Below are 21,806 nucleotides of genomic sequence, written 5' to 3'. Positions count from 1 at the left end.
CCCCAACTTCCCCATGCTAGTGTTTCCAGGGCATTGATACCGTCTGCAGCCCCTCTCTCCCCAAGCAATCCACCCGCACTAATTTTCGAAATTGTGTGGGGGCACCTCTGGCAACGGCACATCTGCGCTTCCATGGTCTCCCCCGCACTCAGATCGCTGGATTTTACTGCACTCTGTCCCCTGTGCCTACCGCAAGGTTGGCGCTGTCGAGCTTATTTCCCCACCGCAACGGGCCATGAATCGATCGGCAGAAGGAAAATCAATCTCACCTTATGAAGTATTACTTCAATGGCACATGCCGTTCATGGACAGTGTGCAGTTCTTCGAAGGCTGCGTATATAAAGTGATCCTCTTCTCGCCAAACGCCTAGCAACTATTGAACCCCCATCCCAAATCTGTTCACCACCCATCCCACAGACCCTTTCGCCGTTTCAGGCCTTTCAAATGTCTCCTCTTCGGTCGATTTCACTTTGGTTCTCCGCCGCTTTCCTGGCTACGGCCTGGAGTTCTCCAACAAACAACACACACTGTGGACACGACTTGTGCACATGGTGGCATGACACCGGCGAAATCAACCAACACACCCCTGTCCAGCCCGGAAATGTTCGCCAGTCCCATCGATATTCTGTGCAGGTCAGCATCGCTAGAGAGAAAGAATTTTTTGACTCATTCGTTTATGAATCAATCCCTCGCAATGGCAACGGCCGGATCTTTTCTCCCTCGGATCCCCCCAATAGCAACACGCTCGATAGTTCAGTTGACGATGGGATATCCATCGAACCTAGTATTGGCCTCAACATGGCTTGGACTCAATTTGAGTATAGCCAAGATGTTGTGCTCAAGATCACCACGATCGACGGTTCTTCATTGGGGCCGCCAGAGGATGTGATCGTCCGACCGACCTCCATTCAATACTCCATCGCTCTGTCGAATGACGGTGGGATTTTTATCCAGATTCCTTTTGTTGAGACGGGACGCAAGTTCTCCGTGGAGTTCAAGAATGACCTCTACGCTTTCCAATCTGACGGAAATAACTATGTTTCTTCTGGAGGCGATGTTGTGGGAATTGAACCCACCAATGCACTCGTCATTTTTGCGAGTCCTTTCCTCCCCTCCGACATGGTCCCCAGAATGACAAAGGAAACTACGACGACCATGAAGCCTGGCCCGATTAAAAATGGAGACTGGGGCTCTAAGCCCATCCTTTATTTCCCCCCTGGCGTCTATTACATGAACGAGAATACCGACGGCGTCACTGGAAACCTGGGCTCAAATCATATGATCCTCGACCCAACGACGTACTGGGTGAATTTGGCCCCTGGCGCGTACGTTCAAGGCGCCATTGAGTACACCACGCATGCGCAAAATTTCTACGCTACAGGTCATGGTATTCTCTCTGGTGAGCACTACGTCTACCAGGCCAATGTGGACGAGGGTTATACCAGCTTGAAGAGTGACAGTACAAGCCTGCGGATGTGGTGGCATAACAGTAGCCAGAGCGGCCAAGTATGGTTCTGCAACGGTCCGACACTCAATGCGCCCCCGTTCAACACTATGGATTTCAATGGCGATGTTTACGCCATCAGCAGCCGAATTACGGACTACAAACAAGTTGGCGCGTATTTCTTCCAGACTGATGGCCCGGAAATCTATCCCAACAGCATTGTCCGAGACGTCTTCTGGCATGTCAATGACGATGCTCTCAAGCTTTACTATAGCGGCGCGACAGTCACCCGTGCGACCATCTGGAAGTGTCTCAATGATCCCATTATCCAGATGGGTTGGTCTTCTCGGAACATCAGCGGGACTACTGTCGACACGCTAAACGTGATTCACACTCGCTACAGGGATGCCAACATGGTTGTTCCAACTGCGATTATCGGCGGATCTCCTTTCTATATGAGCGGAATTACTCCGGATCCGAATCAGGCAATCAGTATCAGAGTGTCGAACCTGGTCTGTGAAGGGCCGTGCCCATCCTTGGTCCGAATTACGCCCCTGCAAAGTTATCGGAATTTGGAACTGGAGAATCTGGCTTTCCCTGATGGCCTGCTGAAAAATCCTCTCAAAATCGGTCAAAGTTATATCCCAGCCTCCCCTGGAGTTGTGATGGACCTGAAGATAGCGAATTGGACTGTCGGAGGAGATCATGTTACTATGGATAACTTTCAGTCGGACAGTCTTGGTCAACTGAACATTGATGTGAGTTACTGGGGGAAGTGGAGTATTACCCCATGATCTGAAGTTCATTTTGCCGGAAGCCAGGCAACCTGGAAACCATCTCCTTATTTTCCTGCTTGCTTACAGTTGTCGACCTTTGAGATAAAGGCACTTTGGCTCTGCCAGATTTCTCGCATTTATCGTCTTTGCACTCTATAATGTTTCTTGCTTCACATAGTCCCTCCTTATACTATCTATCTTTGTTCTTTCTGCTTTCTCAAGTGCTTCCTATTGAAATGGGGATGGCTCGATGGCTGTCTGACAATGCAGACTGGACAACAGCAACCAACGGACAACACACACACAACCCGACCGTAGTATAGGTCGTCCTGGTGGAGGTCGCAAGTGTCCTTGTTGAGGCCGTGAGGTCGTACGGGTTGAGACCGTGGGACCGTACGGGCAATCCTGAACGCAGCAATCCTAAATGAGGCCATACGGTTTTCCGATTGAGGCCATATGGAATGTACTTAATACGGCATCATGTATCAAAGAATATGGTGACAACTGGAATGAACTGGGTAGATGCCGCCCTCCCTCTCCCTATCCTCGTGTAGAAGCTATTGATTATACCCAAGATATTCGTGGTACCTCAGGTCGTAACTATATTTAGTATGTCATGCGTTCTACTACCACACCATATAGTAGCTTCTGTAAGGTCTGGGACAGTGCAAGGTCTGTGAGAGTTTGTTACTAGGTGTGGAAATGTGCGTTTCTCTTTTCCTGACTGGTCGACTATCTCAATTCAATTCTTCCGTTCATTCGCTGTTCATGAATCGTGTAGATAACGTGGCCGAGAAGGCCGCTTGGACGTCTACTATAGTAAGTTTCATCTGGTGGAAGGGCTACGTTTTGAGGCTACTCTAAATTTCTCACTCACGAGCATAGATTTTCTAGCCGGGTGTGTTAATATTGTACTTAGTGGACGCACTTTTTTGCGTGCGTGCCGCTCCACAAGCTGCCGTTTAAGGGCACCGCTTATGGATACACTTTCCTAGTGGAGCGCCACAAAACAAAGCCACCCCGAAGAAGATCCGAACCAGTTATAATGGTGATACCCGGTATTTCGAAGGTCCAAGAGTCTCCAAAGACCCCCAGACCCAAAGTCCTGAAAAAAAGACTTTGCGGGGAACCCTGATCGCAAAGACCCTTCCCCAGACTTCTCCCACTTACCACCCCATGATAGCACCGGGTAGCATAGATTGACTAGAGATGCCAGATTCGACCTTTGTCTCCTCTAGCGCTGGAATAGACTTACGTTTTGTCAGTACCGGTCGTCAGATGGCGTGCGATAATTGCCGGCGCCGCAAGGTCAAATGCAATCGCAGCCAGCCCTGTTCGAAATGCCTCGAGGCAAACCTGCAATGCATTTATCATAGCGTCCCGCAACGTAAAGGCCCTAAAGGCCGCACTGCTCGAGTTTTGAGCACACTGCCATCCCTTCCCATTTATAATGAATGCTCTGGTTCTAGTCCATTATTGTCATCACCATCATCGACTTGTGTGACCCCTCCGATGCGCTGCGATGTGTCTCCTTCACTGCCCTGCCGGCCGCAGAGGGAATCATCTGCCGTTCTTCTCGCCCATGTCACTGTCTTCTTGAAACACTTGTACCCCATTATGCCTGTATTCGATTCCAGTCAGGTTGTGAAGGACTGTGAGCAGGTGGAGACATTGTCACGATCGCGATACGCCTTCTTGCTAGCGCTCTGCGCTGCGACGCATCTACAGCTGAATCTCGACGTTAAGCAAGATCATGGCGTGCTCCAGTACAGTGAACATGGCAGGGTTCTTGTCGCCGAAGCCTTGCGCGCGCTGCAGGAATTTGATCCGATCGAAAATCTCCAGATAGACAGCGTCCTCTCGTCCTTCTTCCTGTTTTCCGCGTACGGAAACATGGACCAACAGGATCATGCTTGGTTCTACTTGAGCCAAAGCATTTCATACGCGTATGCACTCAATCTACATCGAGAGCAAACCTATGCCTCGCTGCCCTCTGCTGAGGCCGAGCTGAGGCGACGGGTCTTCTGGCTGCTTTTCATCACAGAACGGTGAGTATAGTGAAGTCTTTTCAGAACAAGATCGAGATCTAACAGATCCAGAGCATATGCCTTGCAGCGCGGAAAACCTGTCATGCTACGTGGTAGCATCCGTAAACCAGCTATATTCACGTCAGCCGCGCCAGCGCTTCTCTATGGATTTGTGAACCTGATAAATGTATTTGAGAAGGTGACACCAGAGTTTTACCACTGGAATTCTTGCAACGGAGGTGGCTCCATGGACATCTACGCCCTTTCCGACATCTACCAATCTCTCGCTATTCCCTTGCCACCCCTGGCCGAGATCCCCGAAACACAGCAAGTAGACCTCGTCGTTACTCAACAGTGGCTCCAAATCCGCTTATGGCAGACTATCACCGATCATCCTTCCAATTGTGAGGAGGTTCTGCCCCTGCAGGCTCCTGCAGCTGCAGGAAGAGCCGTGATGAGCTTCCTGGCTTCAGTATCCCACGAATCATCGGACGCTCATGGCATTGGCATCGTAAGCACTTCTATGTAGCCTGCATAGAGCCATACAGTCAACTAATAGCTCGTCTAGGAACAGAAGCTGTACGATCTCGGAAGTTCTTTAGTGCATTTCACCCAACGCTCTTTGCCGCGCACCACCGCACAGTTAAGTTATGTGACAGCAAATGTAGCGGAATTGCTATTCACTATCCTCACGTCTCTAGGGAGGATCCGCGGGGCGCAATCATATCTGTTCTCGTCGCTTTTGGAAAAGTCCGAGAGCATCTTGGGGTTAGATGCCATTCCGCAAGAAATGACTCTCGACATGCCCTTAGCCCTGGATTGCCACAGCAGATTTGGGGAGTGGAAAACCATGCTGGACAACCATCCTGTGGCAGATAAGCACGAGGAGACCGTATACCATATCGAAAACCCGGCCTCTGGTCGTTCCTTCGGTATTCCATGAGGGATATGATTTGGAATTCGGCTGGGAATGAGCCTTTCGTGGGGATCCCCTCGCATTGCGGATTGTCTGTTCGGCTTTAAACAAATAATGCGTTAGTAAACTTGTGAAAAGGTTCTGCAGGATTAAGATTGGACAGATGGTCTAGTTAAACGACGAATCACTCCTGACTAGCTATTCAACGAACGATGCGATTGAGGTATATGACGAAAGTCTTGACACTCAGAGGTAAAAACCCAGTTTCCCAGAAGAATTTGTCGAGCAAAATGGGATATGAAAATACACTGGAAATGGTTTAGTTTCATTGGTGTCGTATTTTCTTTGTTTATACTAGGGGGATCTCGACACTCCGAGAATTGGGACTTGCATTCCACTATGAAAGCAAGGATACCCTAATGTGTCCACTTCGCATTATCCGCTCGTCTGATCATTTCTTCAACTATTTCAACTCATACTTTTTTGATCCCCCTTGGTGTATTAGCCCCATTCTTGCATACAATGCCATACTGTATCAGCTTGCTGTGACTCACACATCGTGGATAGCTTCTAAGCATGGCTGGGCGTGTTAGACCCCTGACCCTAGGGACTACATGCTTATTGAAATGACTCTATACCCCTCTCCAACGTCACTGGGCCTTGAGGTCACAGCACAACACTTCCAGCCACAACTGTTTATTATCCGCAAACTCCACCTGCAGGTACGGTTTAAGCAGATCAGCGTGGAGTTTGAAAGCCCTGGGGACGGAAATCTGGGGACGGGGTTGGGGTCGGGGGACAAGTCTGGAACGAGGCGTCGACGGAATTGATTGAGGAATCAATGCTCTGGAAATAATGTTTGGTGACTAATGATGAGCAGTCAATGTAAAGTACATACAGTACCCCTAATAACCGTTTCCAGTAGTCGTCCACTACTACGCTCCAAAAAAAACCGGTGGATCCTGATCCTGATCCTCTTGACACAAGGCAATCCGAAGCGAATCCGTAACGAGTTTCCGTGGTTGGTAGCATCTCCGAGCATAGGATTTCCCCGCAGATGCCCGTACTGGGCGCACCCGAAAAAAGTCCGCGAGATAAAACCAATGGAGATGGCGGGTCGGATTGAAGTTGGATGATTGGGAACATCGCCAAAAGTTCACAAGGTTCATAATGTTTCCACTCCGAAGAAGGTCCGTTCAGTCAGGCCCTGGATATGTATTCCGTACATTTCGAATGCGTCTTCGAGTTCGTCCTCTGCCCCACAATAATCCTCCGACAGATTTCTGGAACTCAAGTGGACTTGGGTTGAGATACAACCTATAACAAATTTGCGGAAATTGAAGCCACGCTTGTTATGACCTGATTATATAAGTATCAACCGCAGCCTCCAACACGAATGTAGAGCGAGTTAGTTTTATCTTGACTGTTCACCAAAATATCCTACTTTCTCTATTCTCTTACAAACCCTTCATAGTCGGACTAGGTGAAAGACATGGACTCCAAGTCCGCGACTGACCATATCGAAGACCTGGACAGAGTGATACATGATGCCAGGCTGGCCACCGAGAAGGAGCATAGCATGTCCCTCTGGCAGGGTCTGAAACTCTATCCCAAGGCAGTCGGTTGGTCGCTGCTCATCTCCACCGCCATCATCATGGAGGGCTACGACGTTGTCCTCATGGGATCTTTCTACGGTTTTCCTGCGTTCAATAAGAAATATGGTCAACTCATGGAGGATGGTTCGTACGGTCTTTCGGCGTCTTGGCAGGCCGGTTTGTCCAACGCCATGAACTGCGGACAGATACTAGGCCTCTTCGCCAACGGTATCATTTCCGAGCGTTTCGGCTACCGGAAGACTATGATGGTGTCTCTAGTGGCTACTGTCGCCTTCATATTTATTCTATTTTTCGCGCACAACGTCGAGACTCTGGTTGTCGGCGAGATCCTCATGGGAATTCCGCTCGGCGTTTATCAGACTCTGACCGTCACCTACGCGTCTGAAGTGTGTCCTGTTGCGCTACGCGCCTATCTTACCACCTACGTCAACCTGTGCTGGGTGGTCGGCCAGTTGATCGCCTCAGGTGTGCTGAAAGCGCTCTCCGATCGTACGGATCAATGGGCCTACCACATTCCATTCGCTGTGCAGTGGGTATGGCCTGTTCCTATATTTATCGGTGTTTGGATGGCACCCGAAAGCCCATGGTGGCTCGTTCGCAAGGGACAAGTTACAGAAGCGAAGGAGGCTCTTCGACGACTGACAACCCGGGGACAGGATAGCTTTGATGCAGATGAAACGGTTGCCATGATGGTCCACACGAATGAAATTGAGAAGGAAACTACCTCTGGCACCACCTATTGGGACTGCTTCCGCGGTGTAGATCTGCGAAGAACTGAGGTGGCCTGCCTCATCTGGGCGGCGCAGAACCTATGCGGCGCAGGTCTAATGAGTTATTCGACCTTCTTTTATCAACGCGCCGGACTCGCCGTCTCCGAGTCCTTTAACATGTCGTTAGGCCAATACGCCATTGGCATCTGTGGCACTCTCTTATCCTGGGTATTGATGAGCTACATCGGCCGCCGCACCCTCTACGTCTACGGACTGGCCATTCTATGCGTTCTGCTTTTCGTCATTGGCTTCATCTCAATTCCGACAATGTCAACGGCCACATCATGGGCTACTGGCTCCATGCTTCTGGTCTATACGTTTTTCTACGACTCTTCTGTGGGCCCTGTGTGCTACTCCTTGGTGTCGGAGATTCCTTCCACACGACTTCGTATCAAAACCGTCGTGCTGGCCCGAAATCTTTACAACTGCCTGAGCATCCTCAACGGTATCATCATCCCTTACATGTTAAATGTCGACGCTTGGAATTGGAAGGGTAAAGCCGGTTTCTTTTGGGGCGGCTTTTCTGTCGTATGTGTCCTCTGGGCCTTCTTCCGCCTTCCAGAACCTCGAGGACGGACTTTTGCCGAGCTGGATACGCTCTTCGAACAGAAGGTACCGGCTCGGAATTTCAAATCGACACAGCTGAGCTTGTTCTCTGAAGAGTCTGCGATTGTGGAGCACGAGGTGACCAAGGCGTCCTAAAGAAATTCAGGCGTGATGAGGTTCGTTGCTTTTTGCTAAACATGAAGTAGCAGGTTCTGCCTGTCGCTCCTGTTGAACTGATATTCCTCTGACTTATTCTCTTATCAATGGATGAGATAGAGGCTGATGTAGTTGGTGCATGTCTTGGAGATTTCTGTGATGTAGATGACAGGGGAGGTCATGTATTATGGGCGGAGGATACGCTATACATCCAGTATATAGTACAGTACGTATGTAGTGCAGAAAGTCTCACAGAAATTAGGAATCATTCATTACATTACTCAATTCATTGTTGGATTTTTAATTTTCTTTCGCCTTTCGGCCCTGCATTTATGGAGCAAAGAGCGCCCTGTACCAAGCAGTAGTCACTAGGTCCCTAATTAGCCTCGGGCACCAGTACGAACTAAATCAAAGAGTTGAGTCTCAGCAAATTAGAACACGGATATTTCACATGCCGATAGATCGACCGCCGGCGATCCAATTCCAATTCTACGTTTGGGCCCTTCAGGGTCAAGCACGGTACCCGAAGTCTTGCGGGATGAGAAAGCGGAGGTAATTCCCATCACATCCATCAGCCCCGCTCCGATATCGAGTACTCCGAAGAAGCTCCGGTGAAATGCCACGCATCAAATGTATCTGTGGAGACATGTAACGAGAACCAGCTGACGGCCTGCAGAGACCCGTCTTCAAATTGTCCGAGAGCAAAGACTGAGCAATTTCCAGTCCAAGACTCCTGTTCCCTGACAACGCATAACACATTTAAAGAGGCATCTGGAACCTATCTGTAGTTATCGAACGAAAATAATCCATATTTTCTCCTCGGGATTTGTTTTCTTAATTCACCCTATCACGAACTTTCATCATGGGTTCTATTGGCACGGAAGCGCGTCGGTCATGGTGGAAGGAGTGTTCAGTGTACCAAATTTACACTCCCTCCTTCAAAGACTCGAATGGCGATGGCATCGGGGATCTTCGCGGGGTGATGAGCAAGTTGGATTACATCCAGAGCCTTGGAGTAGACATGATCTGGCTAAACCCGGTCTTTAAGTCACCGCAGGTGGATATGGGCTATGACATCTCGGACTACTTCGATATTCATCCGCCGTACGGAACGGCCACAGATGTGGACGAATTGACTGAGGCTGTCCACCGGCGGGGGATGAAGCTGGTGATGGACTTAGTTGTCAATCATACTTCGGACCAGGTAAGTCCTACTTTCCCTCTCTGGATGAGTTTCAATTAGCTAACGCTCGCCCCTCGTCGCAGCACCCCTGGTTCCAAGCATCCCGGTCTTCCCTAGCCAGCGAACATCGAGACTGGTATATATGGAAAAAGCCCACCTTCGACGAACATGGCAAATCACAGCCACCAAATAACTGGGCATCCTATTTTGGAGGTAAGCCAGAGATCCTCATCAAACCTGAACGCAGAAGCTGGCTGATACAGACAACAGGGAGCGCCTGGGAATACGATGAAGCATCTGGGGAATATTACCTCCATCTGTTTGCTAAGCAGCAACCGGACCTTAACTGGGAAAACCCTACCGTGCGGGCAGCTGTCGAGAATATCATGCGATATTGGCTCGACAAAGGAGTTGATGGATTCCGTATGGACGTGATTAATTTCATTAGCAAACAAATGCACTTTCCGGATGCGCCTATCACCAACAAAAATTCGGTTTGGCAGAACGGTGCCAAATACTACGCCTGTGGCCCGCGCCTGCATGAATATCTTCATAATATTGGCAAGATTCTGAAAGAGTACGATGCCTTTTCGGTTGGAGAGATGCCTGAGGTCAACGACTGCGATGAGGTTCTCAAGGCCATTGGTTTTGACCGAGAAGAATTGAGTATGATCTTTCACTTTGAACTGTACGTATCACTATGGCTTCAGCTTCAAGTGCGGACCTTTTGTCGTGAAGCTGACAAGGGTTATCCAGGATGGGGCTTGATCACGGAGCTGGAGGAAAATTCACGCCCAGAAAATGGAAAATGCAAGAACTCAAATCAGTCGTGTCCAAGTGGCAGAAGGTCATGCATGAGAAGAGCGGTTGGAATGCCCTCTATCTCGAGAACCATGACCAACCTCGCGCAGTATCTCGATTCGCGATTGATCACCCTCAGTATCGCGCCTTGTCGGCGAAATTGTTGGCAACTTTTCTTGGTTTCCAAAACGGCACGGTTTTCATCTATCAAGGCCAAGAACTGGGCATGGCTAATGTTCCCCATGATTGGACCATCGACCACTACCGAGATATTGAAACTCTGAATCATTGGGCGGAGTAAGCAAGCCAAATCATCTCTCCCTATCGAGGTATTAACGTCGTCGCCTTAATAGGTTCCTGGCGACTAGAGGGGAGAAAACCGCTTCTCATACGGCTACGCTGGCAGAATACCGGAAGAAGTCACGGGATAACGCTCGCACGCCCATGCAGTGGGACAGCTCTGCGCATGCGGGCTTCTCCTCAGCAATCCCGTGGATTTCAGTCCATGAAGACTACCCCGTCTGGAACGCCACCGCTCAGGTCGCCGATGCAAAGAGTGTATACCATTACTGGGCTAGCGTACTTCGACTCCGCAAGTCCTGCCCCGACGTTTTTGTTTACGGATCGTTCGAGCTCGTCTCTCGAGACGATGCTGAAGTTTTTGCATATTCTCGACATTCTTCGACCAACACGGCGCTAGTTGTCTTGAACTTTGAACCCCGAGAGGTCTCCTGGACCATGCCAAAGAACCTATTCTGTGGGCAGGCCGCTGAGGTTTTGTTATCTAACTATACTCGTTCAAAGGCCTCCACCATTGCTTGCGAAACATTAACCCTGGCACCGCTGGAAGCTTTTGTCTTGCTGGGCGTAACTTCGTCTTCGAGGCTATAGGGCTATGAAATAGCCGAAATATAGCAAGATAAGCACATGAGCTTACATTGTTGAATCGGCAAGGGGGCGGTAATATCAAGTGAGATATATTCTACAGAGATTGGTATAGATTTTTCGTGAATGAACCACCGAGAGAATTGTAGCCCGAGCAAAAGCTGTATTTCAATGCCGACGTAATTCAACTAGTAGCCTGGCTGATCTTTCGTAGACAACGGGTAACGCTCCGGAAGAACTACCGCGCCGGGGCCCAATCGGCTCTAGCGCGGAAATTCTCAATAAATAAGTTCGGCCCCCGCCGAACACCCCTTCTCCTTTTCTCTTTTCTCTCCATCTACAGTTTACATTGCGATGTAAATCCATTGGGGCTCCACAATGTGGCATGCTGAAGGTTACTCGATGGCTTCGGCCTTCATGGGTTTCTTTCCGTTCCCGGTCCTGGAGAGTAAAGTCGCTTCTCTTTCCTAGACACTCTCTACGCTAGTGCTTCCCCTCGGGAAAGCCTTAGGGTGTTGGTTGGGGAGAGGGCGTCACATCCTTTATTTCATTATCTTCGGAGATATTAATGTGAATCACTAAATTCAATCAAATCACTTGGAAAAAATTACTTGAGTTCTATTTAAGGAACCATTTCTTATCTTAGTTTCATTTCAATATTTTAACAAAACAAAAGACTTACTTCCATACTATTGGGTATCGATTGCCCGTAGGCCGAAGTGCTCTGTGATTGATTACACGAGACTTTACCGAGATTCATTGAAGCCTTGATGGCCGATCAAGCTCTGTTCGGCTGCAGATGAGTCCCGATTCTAAGCCTCATCTCTGATCCTTGCGTGTGGTTCGCGATTGACCTTTTTTTTGGATAAAACCCTGTCACGTATCAAGCTCATGCTCAACTTCATCGTTCTCATCGACGACCGTACATCAAATTTCTAGTCCGATGACCCCGAGCATCCCCTCGTCTTTATCGGTGAGTTATCCTTGTCTGCACTACAGAAAGAATATGCAGCATGGTGGATGTACCTAGAAAATGCAGACTTTAGACACATCTATGACGCGAATCGGAAAGGTTACGTACCATACAGGCGCCTACTTCTTTATGGCGTTGATCAGAAAGCTTCTGGGCAAGAACTTCTCTCTATTGTCAATTATAAGAATTATGGTAAGATGGAGGAAGGACTGGTAAGGCCCAATCATTTGATATGTCTTGCCCCATTTGGAACGTGAGCATCCTCTATGAGAACTGGTCGGCGTTGGAGCGTGGCCATTGCGAGTAAAGTGAGCCTTCCTCTTTTTCCTTACGTGGGCTTGTTGCTGACGAGTATAGAGTCGATATAGATCTCATTATTATGGCGATTTTGGAAACTGCCAAAGCGTATTACCTGTCTGAATTTATGTCACCTAGCCTGGCAGATGATATCGAATATTATGCTCCGGAATACCTTGCTCTGGAGGCACTGGTTAGGGCTACAGAATTTGAATCTGAGACTTTTGCTAGAGAAACTTAGATATTTTATGCTGTTGTTCAATAGAAGAAATCACTCAACTGAAATGCTTTCTTTTTGCCAGCTCGTCCTATTAACATACGACCCAGAAGTAAAGAATCGCAAGCGATCAGATAGATTTTGCTCGCGACCAGGTCACATAGGTATTGAACAATCCTAAAAACCAGATCTGAGACACCGGCCCACGGATTGAGAGATCCCTTATGTTTGGTCAGCCGTAAGAATATGATTTGGATGCTATTGTGAAAATTTTGTAGACAGCATCTGGGCCAAGGAATATTGGCACTGCACCTCATGGACAAGCTCGATCAGCCAGTTGGCGTCCATGGTATCAGAGATGGCTTCAATGGGCTTGTGTAAGAGTCGTTTCTTTTACTAGTGAATTTATTTCTTGCAGCGTTAATGGGCTGGATGACCCTGGTTTTTGAGAGTTATTGGCGCAATGAGAATGAATTTTGCTTTGAAACCGAAAAATTATCTTGAAATTGCTTTGTTTCATTCCAAAAAGCCATTTGTTCTCGCCTTTGTATGATAAGCACGGCAGCATAGCTTGGCAGGCTAACGGAATTAAAACCTAGCAAGTTAATAGCGAATTGTCACTGCCTAAGCGAGTTGAATTATTTGCCACTAGAGGCTTTCACATCATACAGCAGATCTTCTTTCGCCTGGTCGACAAACCCGAGAACATCCTCCACTGCATTCTCACTGAAGATCACTGCCTCACTTTCCGCACTACGTCGGATTAGGTCCCGGCCGCGTTCGAACATGTCAGCTTCATATGAGACCAGGGCATTTTCCAAACTCGCTTTTTGGACATTTTCAACCTCAGAGCCTCTCCCAAATAGCTCGATAAGACATTTAGTCAGTACCACAGCATCGTACATTGCACAGTTGACTCCTTCGCCGACGAAAGGTGTCGAAAGATGTGCTGCATCTCCGAGCAGTGTCACGCCAGGGGCTGTATCCCGTTTCCAACCAACGTCTTCTAGCCTCAGGTGGTGCAAAGCCCAGGCACGGAAAGGACCTTCGGCATTTTTAGCGATATCTTTGAGGTGTGGTGCCCAACTTGCGAAGAATCTCTCAGACGATAGCATCAGCTCTCGCACAGCTTCGGTCTTCTCCACGGCACCGCCATCGCGGTGTTGATAAAAGTCCTTTGGCACAACAACGCCGAAGTACATCCTGTACGTGCTGTCTGCCACCTGTTGCAATGCCAAACTCTTGCTTGGACCCATCACCATCATCATCCCTGGTCCAGCTAATTCGTGGGCGACTTTGTAAGTCGGATTGCTTTGCGAAATCTTGCCTTCGATGTACATCTTCCCGGAATAAACCGGCTGTGCCGGCGTAAGCTAAAGTAAAATTCAATTGAGACACCATTTCATGATTGATTTCGCCGTTAACTTACTAAAGGACGGACTTTACTCCACCCCCCATCAGCTCCAACAATAAGATCAAATCCAGTAGCCGAGCAACCATTGGAAAAATGGATAGTGCAACCATTGTCTCTTTTCTCGAGGTCATCGGTTTCCTTTCTCTCAAGATAGCGCACACCGTGGCCCCATTGAATCTTCTGCGAGGGAATAGATCCAAGTAGAAGCTGACGCAGTTGCAGCCGATCGATTTCCGGTGCGTCGCGGCCTTCCCCAAAGCGACCTACTGTCTCTCCGGAGGGCTTAACGATATGTATCCGTGAGGCGTCCCAACGTGCGTAAAACTTGTTGAATTCATCGTATAAACCTGCTTCCTTGAGTGCAAGTTGACCTGACGGACCATGCAGGTCCAGAGAGCCACCTTGCTGCCAGGGGCCTGGGGTGAAAGATTCATCACGTTCGTAAACGACGTAGTCTTTAAGTCCATTCACTTCGAGTAGACGTGCGAAGAGAAGACCACTCGGCCCGCCGCCGATGATTGCGATGGATGGTGGCGAATGCATGATCGAATGTATTTGTAGTAGATGAATGAGTTGAAATGATCAATGAGACAGACAACAGCTGTTCAGAACCATTCAGCTTTATAGAGACGAGGCAAAGTATATATTAACGCATTTATGGATTTTTCTATACCGCGATCTGCGGATTCGTCCACTCTGATTGGCCGAGTCCGGAATCCAACCGGAGCGATTTCCGGGGACAGCCAGTCAGCACCACAACCTTTGCCCCCTCTCGGACTCCCGGACTCCTCTGGACTTACATTTGATGATAGACATTTAGCCCTCGATACTATTGATCAAGGACGTGGATCATCTCAGAGGCCCTATGGAAGTTACCGGTCATTCACTGGAAGCCCCTGCTCCGAGCTTGGCTCGGTACGCCGTAAGTAAGGACCACGGAGACCGGATTTCTGCGGAAACTGACATATCTAGTGCAACTTTTGTCGACAAAAGAAACTTAAGTATTTCTCGCACTTTCTCGGCCTTATATGGGACTGTGTGCTTTACTGACGTAGCCGAAGGTGTACGCGAGAGTTACCGAAATGCAGGACTTGCAGGCCGTGGCCAAGTAGCTGCGTCTATTCACGAGAAGTGTCGACTTCCAAAGACAACGGGAAAAGATTTCATTTGGCTGAGACATCTGAGAAAGGGTCCGGCATTGGCATTGAGGATCGCCTGGATCGCCTAGAATGCATAGTCAAGTCTCTGAATAGCTCCGTTGATGAAGCCTTGCGCAACTTATCCGCGGTACCCCAACGAAGGGGCTCGAATCAAACGCTCAATACATCCAACCTTACAGGTCCGAGTGAAGAAGTTCAGTCTAACCCACAGCTTTACATCGGTCCATCCCATTCTTTTTCCTTTCTCCAAGAGGCACCCGCAGGCATCGAGTGTTTGTCTCGGCAAGAACTCAGAAATACTCGGGAAGGTGCCATTTCGGAAATTAAAAACATGTCATCAAGTATAACTACCGCACGAATCGAGAACCCGGTGGGACTGTCAACAAATTTCCATGTGCCATCAAGATCTGCAGGGTATGCCCTGCTCAGCAGTGAGCTCACTCCCTTTCTATCCGCATTTATTGTCCTTGATCACCCATTAACATTTGATTTACTTCATTAGAATTCTTGGAGCAGGCAGAGCTGGGAGAGCCATTCTTTTCCTTTCCATCCGACGAAATATTGAGACAGGTCATTTTCGAGCCCCACAAGGTCCGGGAAAAGGCTTGGATTGTCACCTTCAACTACATTCTACTTGCCGCCATATCCACCACCGAAAAAGATGAGAACGAGGATAAACTCAGGCAAAATGCTCAGCTTGCCCTTAATGATAGTCGAATATTTCTCGAGCCATCCTTAGCTAATGTGCAAGCCTTATCTTTGCTCGCTATTCATGGCGAGGACTTTGCTGCACCTAACATATCTTGGATGCTCTTGAGTCACGCATGTCGCCAGGCTGAAGCTTTAGGTTTGCACACTAGGGCGAACAAGGATACAGTCGGCGATTACCAGCACAAGCTGTGTATCTTCTGGATGCTCTTCACACTTGACAAATCTTGTGCCCTTGCATTTGGTCGACCAACCTTTTTGCCATTGAACCTATACCGTCAGGTCCCCTTGCCTGATGAGGACTACATGCAAAAGTTCTCTCCTCATGATAATAAAGCAATATGTAGTGAGCGGCCGAGCTCTCAGCGCTCTGATTTCGGTGCCCTGATGTTGAAAAATACTATTGAGCTGGCTAAGCTGACCAGCGATGTCTTGGAAGTTCTGGGCATGGGCAACTCGAACAATGCCAAGAATGGAATACGATCACAGCTGGAAGTCTGGTTCTCAACCACAAATACGGTAAGAGTTCCGCACTGGATTGAAATATTTGATGGAAGGATATCTAACACATGAGTTCAGGCATTGACACAAGCCATGGAAAGCGAGCGCATGCCGGCAGATGCAAACTTAATCCGTGAAATGAACCTAGGAATCAACAATAACAAGTTTCAATATTTGCACATCCTCATTCTTTTACTGAAGGGTGATCGATCCTCTGATATCCGTCTCTCTTTTGCTCGCGAAGCAATCTCCCTTCTTCCATCCTTGGTATCAAACTGGGGCTCGGTATACAATGGTGTTATATGGTATGAGGCTCATTTACTGAAAAGTTTTGGAAATTGTGAGTTTGCTCACCACGAAAAATGATACAGGCAGCTTCTTTATTACCCGTTTGCCCCATTCTTTGTGATATTCGAAAACATCATCCACCAGTCTAGCCAATACCCGGCACTTGAGCAGGATCTACGCTTATTGGCTACGACGGTAACTTATTTTACGGAAATGAGATCCCAAATGCGACTTTTAGCTGGTGTCTGTTCAAAGCTTCAGCATACTGCAACTGTTTTCCTTCAGCTTGCTCAATCTCACGCCCGACACGGCACCTCATTGAAGCCCGCAACTAATGCAACCAGTCCATCGAAGCATTGGAATAGTTCTGGGCTTGGTGAAGATGGTATACAGTCATGGGGCGATCTGATTGATGCTGATCTGAGTGATAATGACTTCATCAATTACTTGAATTTGTTGCCCGTTGACATGGATGCTACATCGCGGATACTTGAAACTGAGCTTCAATTCCCAGGACCTAATTACTCAAACAGCGAAAAGGAGAAAAATCCAACATACCTCCAAAGGCCGACGTTGGATCGCGTATTTGATTGGTTTTCATGGGATGATTATTACGGCAGTACCAGCATTTAAGGCTCCTTGCTAAGTATCTCAGATAAGAACTTTAGTGACTTTCTAGAATAAACACGGTACCTCTCTTATTTATGATTGTCTATGATGTTGAAGCTTACAACTGGAAATGACAAGTTATTTGAATTTATCTAAATCGAACTTTCTCGAATCAACATGCTGTGGTCCCACCGAGCTCAGAGCCTCTGGGTTGAGAAGTCACCGCGCCCGTTCCAGCCACGCCACCAGCCTGACTGATAAGCGGCTTACAATTCCCTGATGCACTATTTGCAGGCTGAATCTTGACCGTACCTGGAAGTCCCATGCAGGATTGTCTTGTCATGGTCTCACAGCGGTTCACTGCCTGAGATAGCTGGTCCTTGCTAGAGAAAGTACTGTCAGCGCTGCCGTAGACTTCAGTGATAGAATTGCGATTCTGTGCATCGAAATAACAGACTCAAGCAAAGAGATCCACATATATCCCGGGGTACGGAATATAGAAAATTCATGTTGAAGATCACGCCAGTCAGGAGGAATTGTTGGAATGTCTTAAGAATAAGAATCAGATTAATATGGCTATATTTAGTTCATGTTCTGATAGTGTTTCTTCCCATTGTCTTGTATGCCCTGATTGTAGAGATAACACAAAAGCCATATGTCCCCAGTGACGCTTAGGAGCTTCGACATCAAAAATATGGTCCACTTATTTAACGGACGCTCGCAAGAAAGTCTGCATTGATAACAGGGGCCCAGTGGCTTCTGGAGTCGGAATTGGAATCATAGCCGCGTCGGCATTCCAGGTCTTCTGTAGCTTGTGGCTGTCGTGCTTAAGATAAGATGCCATCTTCCAATCTCTCACCCGTGCGTCCATAGAACCCCGATCCTTCATTCGGTTCCAAATCCTGTTTGACTCCACAAATGCGTTATCAACTGTATCGCGACGCAGCTTTTCGTATGTATCGAAGACATTATACAATGGCTCGAGCCGATAACGTGCCAGTACCCGGGCGAAGAGAATGGCATCATCAAGAGCGTAAGACGCTGAGGAGTAGATCGGGGGCATCTATACGTAAAGTCAGGATTGAACTCAGAGGAATTAGGCATTGAGTGAAGGCTTACTGCATGAGCTGCATCACCAAGCAAAGCTACTCGATTCATACACCAGCGACCACCCGGACGGATCAGGTAAACAGGATATAACATCCATTCCTGGTCGCTGTGGACGATCTCTTTAACACACGGCTCTGCACTTTTCCGGAAGCGGCATTGCAGTTGGTTTCGTAGGCTCGATTTAATGCGATTGCGAGTATCCCAGTCTTGGCCGGGCTTCAGACGGTAACAGTCAATTTCTTCTTCAGTGAATTGCACAATGGCGGCAGCGAATATTCGCTCACGATCACGATCGCAGTAGGTTGTGATCAAGGAACCGTAGCGTGAAAGATGAAGAGCCGAATCGCAAGGTAGAGGCGACGATATCTCATTGGTGTCGACAGTAGTCTGCAAAAATGACATCCCAGAGTACTCGGACGGACAGTCGGGATCAACCCAGGTGGTGCGCGTTAAGGAATGAACCCCATCGCAGCCGACAACAAGATCGGCGTGAGAACAAGTGCCATCTTCGAAGTGTACGACAGCGCTGTCGTTAATCTCTTCTCCACCGATGACTTTCTTGCTATAGACAAACTTCACATTGGCGCGCTCGGCGACGGCTATCATCGCCGTCAAAAGAACTACGCGCATGACCCGACGACCCTTGAATCCACAGTAGCTCTTGCCGGCTCGGTCTCTGAAATCGACGGATCCGATGGGACGGGCGGAGTTCATCGAGAAAACCTCGACGGCATCGATATCGGCGCCACCGTATGTGCCCATTCGGTTCAGTTCTTGCATAACTCCAAGCTTGGTGAGATGCCGCTGGGCCACGGGTGTCAAGTTGACTGCACCTCCCGACGTGGAGGGATAATCACTTCGCTCGAAGACTCGGATCTTCAGATTAGGAACAGATGGCCCAAGCTCTTGAGTAATGGCAAGGGCGCAAGCTACTCCCGCGAACCCGGCGCCCACGATAGCAATGTCGCGAGGTGGCTGGACATGATTCATGGTAACGATGAGGGATGTTTAATGTCGAGTTGGCCAGCTTAATCTGAGTGAAAAATTTTCATCGAAACAATTTGCATTGTTGATCTACATTGACAACCAAGAGGTGTGGTGGCTTTAAGTAATTCTTATTTTGACGTTTGCCTTCAAAACGCTTTACTGGTTGCTCTCCGCCATTCCGGATGCGAGCGCGGGATTGATTCGGTCGACTATGTATTTCCGGTCGACTGTGAATTTTCGGTTGGATCCATGGTTCAATACAAAAGTTCGCCGATAATCACGGATTACTGAGGGCAAGAAGGTGCGGGCCCGAGCAATGTTGATGTCATAAACCTTACGGATATCCCGAGTGGCGGCGGCCTCGCCGTGTACATGTTATCAATGGTTAGCCTTTACAGGTTTGGAATAATTTTGCGAGAAACAATTAAGCTTAGAAACAAGAAATTTCAATCAATCAAATTGTTTGGACGTTGAATTGAGTTTATATTTTCGTCTTGCGACAACAAAATAAGGGTCTTTGGCTTCTCTAATCCTATTGAACGACACCAGCATTTTCTGATCTTCGCTTCAATCCCCGAGAAACCAAGCCTTCTTCCCCGAAAATGCAGAAGATGTTCCAAATCCCCATTATCATGTTAAATCCTCTTTGAAAATGGCGGCACATAACAACGGCGTATTCACCCAAGCACCTAGAACGATCCAGTCACGGGAGCACCATCGAGCTTGAAGTATCCTGGCTGGAGGGTTTGATAAATCGCCTTCGGGTCATACTTGCTCGCAATGCTCTTCAAAAGAGCTTTGTTGCTATCACCATAGCTAGCAATAGGATCCTGGAACATGCTCGCATAATTCATGTAGATATAATCATTATCGAGGCCCAAGCTCTTGGCCTGTGTGATGACCTTATCCCAGAAGCTATTGACGAACGAATAGACAATAGCATCATCAGACTCATTCGTCCACCAGCAGGAAAGGTGCATAAGATGGATAGGTCCAGTAGAAGCGTCGAATCCTAGGGCGTTGCCACCGAAATTGCTCATCTTCTTCAGCATTGGCTCTGTAATTGCTTGGTAAATAACCACCGGTTGAGAACCGGTGACATTGGCTACCTGTGGGATCATCGAGTAGAATACTTCCACGATCCAGTTCGCAAAATCTTCATTCAAGTGCACGGTGATCGGCCAGTACACCTCACGAAGACCGAACGGATTATCTGCCTCGAGGTATTCCACGTACTGAACAAGGGTCTTGGCGGTGGTTGTGTCGGCAACCGCGGGGATGCTTCGATACTGCTTGAAAATCTCCGGGTTGGTGACGTTCTTCGTATATGTCAACTCAGCTAAGGCAAGATTGGTTCCCCCCGTCTGGAGGAAAGCGACATATTGCTGCGCGTGACCGTCCGCGGAGGCATTGTTGGCGACATTGATGAAGGCGTTGACAACATCCGTGAACTCAGTCTGGAGGAAGGTTCTAGCTCCCCCTCGCATCTCAGGGCAAGGGATAGTGTATAGGTTGTACCTGGTGACAAGACCAAAGTTGTTACCGCCACCACGAAGAGCCCAATATAAGTCAGAGTGTGAAAATTCACTTGCAGTGACAATCACGCCACTGGCAGTAACAACCTAGATTCGGTCAGTCATAGTCCGAGATTTTGAATAAGATCTCACCTCAAAGCTTTGCACGTTATCACAAGCCCATCCATACAAGTTTGAGTGGTAAGAGATTCCACCTCCTAGCATGAAACCACCAACCCCGATACTAGCAGCTCGGCCTCCGATGACAGCCAGACCATATGGCTCGAGTGCAGAGTAAACTGATAGCCAGTTGTTTCCAGGCTGGATAGAAGCGACTGACTTATCGTCGTTAAGAGCGACTTCATTCATGTCCTTGAACCAAATGCTAATACCACCGGGAGCGCTAGACGCGCCCGTAAATGCAGCATGGCCACCACTCCTGGCAGCGAACTCACAATCGGTGTATCGGGAAAGCAGAACAGCAGTGCTGACCTCCGTGTTTACGGTGGGACGAAAGACACAATGAGGCTGAACCTCTTCTTGCTGCACGGACCAAAAAGAGCCGGTGAAATTGTTGTAACCGGTACTATTTTGAGCCGAGACCTTTGTTGAGAAAAGGAAGCTCAGACTCTCACACTAGATGAATTGAGGTGAGGATGGTCCAGGTCCAGTCAAAGAGCGGTTTAAACTAAAGCTAGTTTTTCACTTACTGCAGCGGCGCAGCCATTCCTGTTCGATCGTGACTGGAGACCAGAGAATGACTGCAATGCAGGAATCTTCGAAACATCCACACCCAGGTTTTCCAATGCACTGGTCACATTAAAGTTATCTGCTTCGATCGCACTGGCGTACGACAGGCCTATTCCGCCTACAGCGGATAAGCCGCCCACAAGGGTCCAGATATACAT

At 48.4% G+C, this 21,806-nt stretch overlaps 8 protein-coding genes across 8 annotated transcripts; 5 read left to right on the top strand and 3 right to left on the bottom strand.

Moving 5' to 3' along the window:
* Nucleotides 1–444: 444 nt before the first annotated feature.
* On the top strand, nt 445–2,238 carry N7443_007753 (uncharacterized protein; the record flags this gene model as incomplete). The annotated part of the gene is made up of 1 exon (XM_056887809.1): nt 445–2,238. One exon carries the CDS (start codon nt 445–447, stop codon nt 2,236–2,238), a length of 1,794 nt encoding a protein of 597 aa, XP_056739500.1.
* A 1,494-nt stretch (nt 2,239–3,732) lies between these two features.
* Nucleotides 3,733–5,190, top strand: N7443_007752 (Structural maintenance of chromosomes protein; the record flags this gene model as incomplete). Its single annotated transcript, XM_056887808.1, has 3 exons — nt 3,733–4,268; nt 4,320–4,758; nt 4,816–5,190. The coding sequence occupies 3 exons, from the start codon at nt 3,733–3,735 to the stop codon at nt 5,188–5,190; spliced, it is 1,350 nt and encodes a 449-aa protein (XP_056739499.1).
* A 1,465-nt stretch (nt 5,191–6,655) lies between these two features.
* N7443_007751 (MFS maltose permease MalP) lies at nt 6,656–8,251 on the top strand (the record flags this gene model as incomplete). Its single annotated transcript, XM_056887807.1, has 1 exon — nt 6,656–8,251. One exon carries the CDS (start codon nt 6,656–6,658, stop codon nt 8,249–8,251), a length of 1,596 nt encoding a protein of 531 aa, XP_056739498.1.
* Nucleotides 8,252–9,113: 862 nt separating this feature from the next.
* On the top strand, nt 9,114–11,126 carry N7443_007750 (glycoside hydrolase family 13 protein; the record flags this gene model as incomplete). Its single annotated transcript, XM_056887806.1, has 5 exons — nt 9,114–9,455; nt 9,518–9,647; nt 9,705–10,122; nt 10,191–10,532; nt 10,589–11,126. The coding sequence occupies 5 exons, from the start codon at nt 9,114–9,116 to the stop codon at nt 11,124–11,126; spliced, it is 1,770 nt and encodes a 589-aa protein (XP_056739497.1).
* A 2,119-nt stretch (nt 11,127–13,245) lies between these two features.
* Nucleotides 13,246–14,564, bottom strand: N7443_007749 (FAD-dependent oxidoreductase; the record flags this gene model as incomplete). The annotated part of the gene is made up of 2 exons (XM_056887805.1): nt 13,246–13,980; nt 14,037–14,564. 2 exons carry the CDS (start codon nt 14,562–14,564, stop codon nt 13,246–13,248), a joined length of 1,263 nt encoding a protein of 420 aa, XP_056739496.1.
* Nucleotides 14,565–15,155: 591 nt separating this feature from the next.
* On the top strand, nt 15,156–17,311 carry N7443_007748 (fungal specific transcription factor domain-containing protein; the record flags this gene model as incomplete). Its single annotated transcript, XM_056887804.1, has 4 exons — nt 15,156–15,612; nt 15,684–16,408; nt 16,469–16,695; nt 16,762–17,311. Coding segments are annotated over 4 exons (1,959 nt in total), but the record flags the coding sequence as incomplete, so codon positions are not given.
* A 679-nt stretch (nt 17,312–17,990) lies between these two features.
* On the bottom strand, nt 17,991–19,387 carry N7443_007747 (FAD-dependent oxidoreductase; the record flags this gene model as incomplete). Its single annotated transcript, XM_056887803.1, has 2 exons — nt 17,991–18,350; nt 18,407–19,387. The coding sequence occupies 2 exons, from the start codon at nt 19,385–19,387 to the stop codon at nt 17,991–17,993; spliced, it is 1,341 nt and encodes a 446-aa protein (XP_056739494.1).
* A 686-nt stretch (nt 19,388–20,073) lies between these two features.
* On the bottom strand, nt 20,074–21,806 carry N7443_007746 (FAD-binding oxidoreductase; the record flags this gene model as incomplete). The annotated part of the gene is made up of 3 exons (XM_056887802.1): nt 20,074–21,006; nt 21,052–21,534; nt 21,609–21,806. The coding sequence occupies 3 exons, from the start codon at nt 21,804–21,806 to the stop codon at nt 20,074–20,076; spliced, it is 1,614 nt and encodes a 537-aa protein (XP_056739493.1).

This window comes from Penicillium atrosanguineum, assembly GCF_028827265.1.
Source record: "Penicillium atrosanguineum strain IBT 20685 chromosome Unknown utg000006l_segment0_segment0, whole genome shotgun sequence".
NCBI classification, from domain to species: domain Eukaryota; kingdom Fungi; phylum Ascomycota; class Eurotiomycetes; order Eurotiales; family Aspergillaceae; genus Penicillium; species Penicillium atrosanguineum.
This window is presented reverse-complemented; position numbering and strand designations above follow the sequence as displayed.